Source organism: Hemicordylus capensis, chromosome 2 (genome assembly GCF_027244095.1).
Source record: "Hemicordylus capensis ecotype Gifberg chromosome 2, rHemCap1.1.pri, whole genome shotgun sequence".
Lineage (NCBI taxonomy): Eukaryota > Metazoa > Chordata > Lepidosauria > Squamata > Cordylidae > Hemicordylus > Hemicordylus capensis.
Genome location: NC_069658.1, coordinates 150,759,644 through 150,770,271, shown reverse-complemented (window position 1 = coordinate 150,770,271; position 10,628 = coordinate 150,759,644). Strand labels below are relative to the sequence as shown.

The 10,628-nt window shown below is 47.4% G+C and overlaps 1 protein-coding gene across 1 annotated transcript; it reads right to left on the bottom strand.

Moving 5' to 3' along the window:
• Window positions 1-6,838: 6,838 nt before the first annotated feature.
• Window positions 6,839-9,655, bottom strand: LOC128343678 (zinc finger MYM-type protein 1-like). Its single transcript, XM_053293112.1, has 2 exons — window positions 8,070-9,655; window positions 6,839-7,267 (listed from the first exon to the last, which is right to left on the bottom strand). Exons 1-2 carry the CDS (start codon window positions 9,528-9,530, stop codon window positions 6,929-6,931), a joined length of 1,800 nt encoding a protein of 599 aa, XP_053149087.1. The 5' UTR covers window positions 9,531-9,655; the 3' UTR covers window positions 6,839-6,928.
• Window positions 9,656-10,628: the final 973 nt, after the last annotated feature.

The window sequence follows — 10,628 nt, the reverse complement described above, 5'->3', positions numbered from 1 at the left end:
ACACTCAGCTCCGCACAGCAGTGTACCAAAATCGGCTAGCACTTGACTATGTGCTAGCAATGGAGGGTGGTGTGTGTGGAAAATTCAACCTGTCTAATTGTTGTATCCAGATCAATGACCAAGGGAAGGCCATAGAGGAAATCACTGATCGGATGCGCAAAATAGCTCATGTTCCAGTCCAGAACTGGGAAGGCCTGGCCACGCCCGATTGGTTTGAAAATTGGTTTGAGTACTTTGGAGGTTTGAAAACCATGGCGGGAGGAGTTCTGATATTGCTTTTTGGTTGTTTATTGATACCTTGTTTATTACCCCTGTTTATCTCTTTGGGACAAGAGGCCGTTGAGAGAATAGTAAGAAAAGAAACTGCCCCCCATATAATGGCTATGGATACAAGGTTCCACAAGAAGAGAAGCCATAAAATGGCTTCTAAGGGGGGAGATGTGGGATGGAAAAGGCCTTTTCAGAAAGCTGCTTTGTAATTGCTTTGTAGAAAGTGTGTTTGCAAGTCAGTGCCTCTGTGGGATGGAAAAGTACAGACCCAAAGGAAGTGTTGAGTCCGCTATCTGCCCAGAGCAGAATAAGTGGGGGTTTGCAGCAGCGGGGAGAGATAGGCTCCCCTGAATAGTAACTGTATTGTTCTAGGAATGTGGAGGCTTCTTCTATTAATTAATTCTCTCTCTGCTGCGAAATAGAAACTTAGAGCGCAAAGTCCAGCCTCTATGCAAGCATATGTACGAATGTAATGAACTGATTGCTTCTTTGGGGCTGAATGTTGATGCCCAGCTATGTAGTTATGCCAAAGTATAAAAACTTGTGAGCCAGGCAGCTGGGCACGTCTCTCAGGTTTTCCCGTTAGGTACTGGGAGCGTCACCAGCGCTGGTTTTCAATAAACGGTGATTTTGCTTCCTTCAATCATCCTTGTTCGTCTGCTTTGTGGGAACTGGGGGCCTCCCAGGTAACACAAGTGATACTTCATTGGAAGTATTAATAGTAACCTATAAGTAACGGAGCCAGCGTGGTGTAGTGGTTAGAGTGCTGGACTAGGACACGGGAAACCCGAGTTCAAATCCCCATTCAGACATGATACTAGCTGGGTGACTCTGGGCCAGTCACTTCTCTCTCAGCCTAGCCTACTTCACAGGGTTGTTGTGAAAGAAAAACACAAGTGTGTAGTACACCGCTCTGGGCTCCTTGGAGGAACAGAGGGATACAAAATGTTAATAATAATGATAATAATAATAACAACAGAAAACAGAGTTTAGATATCAATAGTTAACAGGAAAAAAAATTAATTATTAAATGAAACCAAAAAAAGGGCTGTGAAACCCACCCATTCTGCTGAAAACCTGGCGCCCTCCCCACATATGTTCCCCCGCCCTCTCAGTGCCCCCAGTCCGGCCCTGGTCCCTCCGCTCCAACCCGGTCATCACGCCCTGCTGCTGGCGCCGCTGTTACTGTGCATCACGTGGACCTGCCTGGCGCCTGCGTGCAGCATCCCAACCATCTCCCGCTGGCGCCTCCTTCCTCTTCCTGCGCTCCAGACGCTGTGCTTGCTGTGACTCCCCTCTGAGCTTGTTGCGGGCATTGGGGGGGGAGGTTTAAACAACAAGCAGCAGCAACCAACCAAGCCAATTCTCTAGCCTGTGTTGTTTTCTTGCGTCCGGGTCCGGCCGTTCCCCTTTCCCTGCTCTTGAGGGAGGACGGAGCTGCCTGAGCAGATGATACCAGACAGGGTGAAAAGCTGTGGAGGAGCTGCGCCCTGGAAGGAGTGGGAAACAGGTTCCCCTTTCCCTGCTCTTGAGGGAGGAGCTGCCTGCCTCAGCCTATTATATCAGCGTTAACAATGAGCAGCCTGACATTGACTCAACTAAGTTTCCTTCAGCTGAGGTTGAAACCTTAGTATCATGATCCCAACCTGATCCATCTGTTTGTTTTCCTGGCTGTCCATGGTATCCTCCAAAGTCTTCTCCAGCACCAAAGTTCAAAAGTGTCGATGCTTTTGCTATCTGGCTTCTTCAAAGTCCATATATATTATATGCCTAATTATATTAGATACAGTGTTATGTACATAATTACATGAAATCTTTGTGTATTAAATTTTGAATACAGACTAATTGTATTTCGAATTTTTATTTTTCACGATAACTAAGGGCGCTCAGCAGAATGTTGCATCTGGGCGCCAGATCCCCTAGAGCTGGCCCTGCTTAGAGGTCTGTGTGTCAACATCCCCTCTCTCTCTCTCTCTCTCTCTCTCTCCTTTGCTTCGTCAGAGTATTACAGCAGAAATTCTCTTCCTGCCTTAATCAACAGAAAGCGGCTCTTCTGCAAAGCAACATCAAACCTATTATTGGTTTATTGGTTTATTGAATTTCTATACTGCCTGATATAGAAATCTCTGGGCAGTGTTGCTGGGAATTGTTTGCTGGAATTTAGTTGCTGGGCATTGTTTAAGTACACCTAATGCTTCTTATCCCTTCCCTTCTCATCCCTCTAGTGGGTGACCCTATGGCAAGGTATACCTGTCTGCTGTCTGGGTGCTGAATTCCCAAGACGCCTGCTTCTTGACCTTCAATTCACCTCCCAGTTAGGTTTACCAACTCTTCATCCAACCAGGGGCGCACCTAGGTGCCCATTTTGGTGCCCAGGCCTGAAGGGCTTCAGAGGGGGCCCCCCGCCGCCACGAGGCACACACTCCCTGCCACAAGCCCCCTGCTGCCACGAGGCCCCCCTTGGACATTTCCAGTGCAAACCTAGGTGTCCTACTGTCACCGCTGCCTGCAAACGCTACTGCCCTGGCCGCCGCACCACTCCTTGCCCTTTTCACCACCTTTTTGCAGCCACCATGTGCATGGCCGGTGAGGGTGGGGGTGATCCAAGCCGGCCTCCCTCCATGGTGGTGGTGGCGATGGGCGGAGCAGCCACTGGGCCTGTCATCCAGGGGCTTGTGATGATCTACTCCCACTGTGCAGGTGCGCTGGAGTGCCTCGCAGTTCTCAAGGGCTGCTGGGCTGCTCCGCCCACCACCACGGAGGGGAGGCCTGCTAGATCAAACCCTTACCCCTGGCCACGCACATGGCAGCTAAAATTATGAAAAACACTGGAGGTTCAGCGCAGCCAGACAGCGGCAGGGTGGGCACGGGGTGGTGGCTGGAGGCCTCGCTGACATTTTCCCCAAGGTCCGGGGGTAAGAGCGCCTCTGCATCCAACTGCCAATAGCAAGATATCTCCACAACCTGCTTCTCTGCACTAAGGAACAACCTAGGTGAGAAGAAAGATGTATATTTTCAAATACTCAGCCAAGGCAGCATGTGGCAAATGTAATTATTTATTTAATAAGTTAACATTTGCTATAGAACAACAACTTCTTCTTCTTCTTCTTCTTCTTCTTCTTCTTCTTCTTCTTCTTCTTCTTCTTCTTCTCAAAGAAATAAAAGGTGGTTTTGATTGCAATGAGTTCAAAATAAAGTAGCTCAGCTCTGGCAACAATGGCTGTTCTGCTGCCTCTTTTTTTCTGACTGAAACATCCTCCATTTGGTTGTTCGGAGAAGTGCCTTTTCTTATCATTGCTTGTAAAGAAAATTGGCCTTACACTCTTTCTGTCTTACAAGCAGTTTGATGGTTCTATGACTGAAGTCCAGAATTTCTTTGATCATCTGCTTCTCGATGGACAGCATCGCCAAGCCATTAAGTCTTTGCCCCCAGATCCCCAAAGGAAGACAGGACACACGTGTATGGATGAAAACTAGGGCCACTTTATTAACTATAAACTATGCAGAGATCAGCAACAGGTATAACTATAACCTCCCTAAACTAGAGTGTGGGCAACTCCAATCCCCTTTTCGGGTAGGCACAGCCTCCTAGCGAGGGCTGAGCTGCTCTCACTGTTGGGCAAAGCAGCCAGGCTTGGCAGATGCCATATGAAACCTCAGCATAGCCCCACCAAGCCACACAGTTTACTGTGTCAAGGAGGTAGCCACCAGGGTCACCACCAATGTTCCCTCCAACATGGATCCCCAGATGTTGTGGACTACAACTCCCATAATCCCCAAGCAAAAGCCATTGTAGCTTGGGATTCTGGGAGTTGTAGTCAACATCTGGGAATCCCTGTTAGAGGAAACACTGGTCACCACCCCTCCAGCCCCAAAGCTTTGAGTGGGTCAGCTGAACAGTGCCCTAAAAGTGGTTCCTTCGCTAGGTGACCAGATTTGGCTTTTTAAAAGCCAAATTCTGGCTTACGGCTCATTTGACCCATGAGTATACCCCTTAGGCTCTGGCCACCTCAGACACCCCTGGGCCACAAAACCCTGAAAGGTTGTTCCATGAAACCATCTCTACCTGAAAGGTGCCTATGGCTGAGCACCAATCGAGGTCTTAACCTCCAAAGCCCACACTCACCTGCCAAAGTGACCACTTAACCTGCAACCAGACTCCCACCCCTAAAAAGGGGGTTATTCCCTTTAAAACACAGTCAGTGAGGAGTAGGCGAAAAAATCTCCACACAAAGCCAATCAGGTGAAGACCAAAAATTCCTACTCGGCCCATAAGCGACCAGCTAATCTCTCACTGAACTAGGGAGGGTGGGCGGGAGCCGCAAAGCCTGCAAAGTTCGGAGGAGGGAAGCATGTGTGCCGCATAAGTAGCAGCAGCGCCACACTGACCCCATTGGCCATCCCATGCATGTAGCCACTTCTCACAGAGGACGGCTACATGGGAGCCATGTCCTCCTGGTCAGGGCTGATTTGGCTTGATCTTGGACTGGACCACCTTTCCTGAAGGCCTGTTTGTTTCGCGATCAAACCATCGAACCAGCCTGGTTGTCAGGCTGGTTCAGAGAACCAGCCTGATGGCAATTGCCTCTGCTTACCTTATCCAGCTGGGATTCACCACCTAAAACAAAGACACAGAAACACACACACAAGAAATGTAGAGGAACACATTGATTAGCACTAGGAAGACCTGATGGCAAAATTGCCTCTGCTTAACTTACCCAGCTCGGATTTGTCACCTAAAAGAAACACACACAACACAAAACAACAACAAGGAATGAAAAGGAACACATTGCATAGCACTGGGAAGACCTGATGGCAATTGCCTCTGCTTACCTTATCCAGCTGGGATTCACCACCTAAAAACAAACACACACAAACACACACACAAGGAATGTAAAGGAACACATTGATTAGCAATAGAAAGACAGGATGGCAAAATTGCCTCTGCTTACCTTACCCATCTGGGATTTGCCACCTAAAAGAAACAAGCACACTCACACACAAATGAGGAATGAAAAGGAACACATTGCATAGCACTAGGTAGACCAGATGGTAAAATTGCCTCTGCTTACCTTACGCAGCTGAGATTTGCCAACTAAAACAAACAAATACACAAATGAGGAATGTAGAGGACTACATTGCATAGCCCGGGAAAGTGTTGGAGATGGACTACCAGTGCATCAACTTTTTGCACCAACTATCCTTATGACCACTAGGGGCATTGGGGGTAGAGATAGTGAGTAAGGGTCTCCCTAACCATTCTATCGGTCTCTACTCTATGACCCCTGATAGGACTCTTCAGGTATTTCCTGTTGAGAGTCAGAAAGAATCCCTTCTTTTCCTCTTAGAGAGCAGATGGAAACATCTCTCTCTCTCCCGCACCTATTCATTATGTTGTTCTATAGATTAGGGTTAGGTCTTTCTTATCCAAAGGTGTACTTCACCAATAAATACTTTGTATTTATTCTACAAGACTCTCCATGTGACTTCTCTAAATAGCTGCAACAACTAAACTCTGCAACTACTCTGTAACTGGAGTGGGTAGCTTCTTTAGTGCTCTGCTAATTAACTCAGGGATAAAAATTACAACCCCCCAAGAGAAAGAGCTACTGGCAAGTTCGCCTCTGCTCAGAGGTGCACCTAGGTAATTTTGGAGCCTGGACCTAAAAGCCTTTGGAGCCCCCACCCATCCCCAATGCAAATTAAACATTTTTTAACACATACGTTCTTGAGGGCACAAACCACACCACCCAGGACAGACTAAAGATTATTTGGGAGCCCCCAAGGAGTAGGGACGCCAGGGGCTGCATCCCCAAAATCCCGGAGTAAAAGCACCTCTGCCACTGCTTACCTTACTCAGCTCAGATTTGCCACCTAAAAGAAATGCACACACGCACAAACACACAAATGAGGAATGAAAAGTGGCTGGAATGAAATGTGGAATGAAATGAGGAATGAAAAGGGGCATCAAGGAAAGGGCAGGTTTCCTACCTGTAACCGTAGTTCTTCAAGTGGTCTTCTGTGCGTTCACACTTGGGTTATGCGCCTGCGCAGAGCCACGTTCTGGAACCTTCCAAAGCTTCACTCCCCAAAAAGGAAAAAAGAGTGAGAAGACCCACTCCCTCTGTATGTTGATCCCTACACTACCTCAGTCAAGGAGACCGCCGCTCAACTAAAGAGACCAGGTGCTGTGGGGAGGTAGGGCGGGAGTGTGAATGCACAGAAGACCACTCGAAGAACTACGGTTACAACAGGGGCGTAACAAGGTTGGTTTGGGCCCAGAGACAAGATTTTAAAATGGGCCCCCCCCCACCCGTCACCACCTTCCTCTCCTTCTCCTGGCCCAATGTAGACTCTGCTAACTATCCCAAGTAGTTAAAAGGTATAAATAACAGCACAGCAGATCCAACTAATACAACAGAAGAACTTTACTCATTGCACATATTCCAACTAAAAACAGTATCAAGGAAGAACCGTTAACACTGCACACATAAATAACAGAACCAACTATTAAAACAGCATCAATGAAGAACCTTAACCATTGCACACATTCCAACAGTTACAAGGTATAAATAACAGAACTATTACAACAGTATTGATGAAGAACTTCACATTGCACATATCCCAACTATGATATCTCACACCCACCATCCAGAACTTAATTCAATGGCTTCTTGCGTGCCTTCAGTTCAGCAAAGTTGTCTATTATCTTTTGTATATCCAATTTCTTTGCTCTTTCATTTTCAATGGATAGAAGAGCAAGGCCACTGAGTCTTTCCTGCGACATGGAACTCCTCGTGTAGTTCTTGATGAGCTTCAGTTTTGAGAATGATCTCTCAGAAGATGCCACTGTTACGGGTAGGGTCAGGAAAAGCATATATGCTGTGTAGATATCAGGGTAACTGATGCAAAGGCCACAATTGTCAATCATGAGCAGTTCAGCAACTTCCTTTATAGTTTTTTGTTTGTTTGTTTGTTTGTTTGTTTTTAATCTCTTCTTTCAATAAATTTCTAAACTGTAGCAAGTGTCTTGGAAGAGAGGTAGTGAAGTCCGTGTCATATTTACTGACCAAAAGTTCTCCTGCTTCAATTAAGTCAACATCAGTTGCTGATGTCAGTGTTGATGGGTGAAGAGCACTGAAGATAGTAACAATTTCATGTAGGCCCTCAAAGCGTTGTTTCAATTGTGAGGAAGCTATATCCAGCACACAGAGGAACACATTTAATCTAAAACGGTCCTCTGCATTTGTTAGCCTTTGATCCTCAGATAGCTCATCATGAAACCTCTTCACCTTTCACACGTGTTGCTCCTCAAACACTTGGGATACTCCCCACTTTTCTGACATTTTTGCTGCAGTTTCACGGAGGGAGTCATACTCATTTTTGTTCTCTTGCATAAAAGTGTGAATGGTTTGGAGATAGGTTGCTGCTTTGCTGAGGTCGGTTTCTGGGGACTGTAGCATCATTGAAACAGTATTAACAGGTCCTAAAATGTTAGACAGCAGCACAATAAGGAAGACAAACTGAAACTGCTCTATTTTGGATTTCAAAGCTTTGGCTTCTGAGATTTCATCTTTCTTCTTGCTTAGGAGGATTATTTCAGTAAGCACTTTGAGGATATCTGTGAAGCGGCACTGAAGGGCTACTAGTGCCTCATGACGTGAGGACCATCTGGTAGGACAAAGTTTCTTCAGTGTGGTTTTTGATTCAGATGTTAAGTGAGCTAATGTATGCCAGCGTTTGATGCTATGTGCAAAGAAGATGTTTATTCTTTCCACAACTCCAAAGAAGTTCCTTACCTCTGGAATACTGGACATTGCATCATTCAAGACTAGGTTCAGGTTGTGGGCAGCACAATGAACGTAAGTTGCCTTTGGCTGTAAAGCCTGAATTCTAGCTTGCACACCACTGTAGACACCACTAATGGTTGCAGCTCCATCATAACCTTGGCCTCGCAATTTTAGGAGGTCCAGTTTATTGCTTTCCATAGCATTCAAAATAGTCTCTGTGAAGCCAGATGCAGACTGATCCTCCACCACCAGAAAGCCCAAGGATGTTTCATGTATTTTTATTTCAACTGGCTGATCCTTTTCGTTGGTCTCAACAGAAACGAAGCGGACTACCTGGCTGAGCTGATCTGTCTTGCCAGCATCCTGTGTTGTGTCTATGATGACAGAGAAAAATGCAGCTGTGTTGGCATCCTTTATTATTTCTTCCTTGACGCTTTCTGAGAGTATATCAATCAGTTCATTTTGAAGAGCAAGGCTCAGGTACTTTGTTTGTCGCTCTGGAATATTTAGCAACTCTTGCAATACAGGATCATATTTTGCAATTAAGGTGATGATGGAGAGAAAGTTGCCATGATTTCCACCTGAGCTCACATCTTCCCTGTGACCTCTAAATGCCAGGTTGGACGTAGCCAGGGTCAGTGTGACATTGATGATTCTATCAAGCACTTGCCTCCAAAAGTTTGCCTCTTTCCTAATCGCAGCTTCTGCTTCTGCTGACACTGTTTTGTTCAGCCGCCAATGATCCAGAACAGTGCTACACTCCTGATGGCCAACAGCACCTTCATGGACTTCTATCTTCCCTTTCAGATTATGCCCGTCACGAACTCCTCTCACCCATCCTCCCTCTCTGTCCTGAGAAAAAAGCCAGCATGGTTGACAGTAGGCTTGGTCTGAGGTTGGCGAGTAGCACAGCCATTTCCGCTGCAGTTTTAGACCACTTTTACTCAATTCTGAATCGTAGGTTTTTGAGAAACGTCTGTTTGACTGGCCATGCTGTGGAAATGGACCTGGTGGTTGGCATGGCCCATTTGAAATAATGAAGATCTTTTCATCTGTACTAAGAGGTTCACTGTAGAGTTCTTTGTCAGTAGGAAATGTTTTTGAGATCAAATCTACATTCAATTCCTTGCCAGCATGTTCTCTTGTCTCTCCTTCACGTCCTCTCGTTTGAATGTCTTCACCTTGCTCAGTAGGTATTGACTGCTGTGTTGTCATATCTGTCGCATGTTCACCTTGTTCCTGCTCTACAGGACTTGAGCCATGGCAGATTGCACTCACTGTTGCTGTTTCTGCAGTCTGAGTCACCTTATCTTCCTCCAATGACATGCCTTGGCTGGTCTTCATGAAAAATGATGTGATTTTTGGTAGCTTGGCCTCCTTCTCTAACCTTGCTTTCTTCAACCCACGTTTTTGAGCACCACTCATCTGTTTCCGTGTAAGACTGGAATGGCTGGTACTCGGAGTTTCCATTACTAGTGCAAGTGAAATAGGAAAAGTGCAGAGTCTTCCTTTCCCCAGGACCTCTGGCCAAAGTCCAGGGCCTCCACACCACAGGCCCCCAAGGAGACGCAACAGATGCCTCCGTCCTGGGGACGGGGAAGAACTTTCCCCCACCACGCTTCCGCGGCTGCTGCTGCCTAACGAGTCGGGGCACCGGAGACGCAACAAATGCCTCCGTCCTGGGGACGGGGAAGAACTTTCCCCCACCACGCTTCTGCGGCTGCGGCGGCCGGGCTTTGGACGCTCCTTACCCAAAGAGTGTTCTGCTTCCTCTGCAGCCAGCCAGTCCGGGTGTACAAGGTCTCTCATTCCCAGCCGGGAAAGGTTTCAAAAGGGAAGGGAAAGGAACTCTCTTCCCCCGCGCCCATCTCCCACCCACATAAGCAAGAGGGCTTTCCCTTATGCTCTGGACAATTTATATCACTAACGGGCAGGCTGAATCTCCAGGGAAATGGGAAATGGGTAAAAAAGCAGCAGCAGCACTAACCACTGGGCGGCTTCTTGGAAGCAGAGAGAACAAGCGGTGCTTGTGCGCCTCGGCCTCCCCTTCTGCCTTGGAAGGTGCGTGCGGGGGAGCAACCGCTGCTGCCGCCGCCAACATCGGGGAACATGCCGTTTGTGCAACTTAGAGGAGTTTTTTGGGGGGGTGGGGGGAGAAATGGGGGGGCATCCATGCCCGTTGGGGTGTCAGCTAACTAACCTGAGGGTTCCTGAGCCTCTTGCCGCTCCATCTGTAGGGTGAGTGAGTCTCCGAGCTTCCTTGCTTGCTTGCTTGCTAGATAGATTGGCGGGCACTAGGAATAATGGCTGCGACCTCTTCCTTCCTTGCTCTACAGCACGTGCTAGGCAGTAGCAGCAGCTGAGCTGATCATGCGCGTTTCTGGGTAATGTGCTGCACCAGCAGCAGCCAATGGGTGGGGAAGGAGGAGGAGCCCACGGCCACACAACTAGGCAAAAGGGTGGTGGGTGGGCGGAGGCAGCAGCAGGCAGGAAATACGGCGCTCCCCGGAGCGGGAACAAAGGAGGATTTTTTAAAAAAAATATTAAAAAAATACACTCATTCGAGGA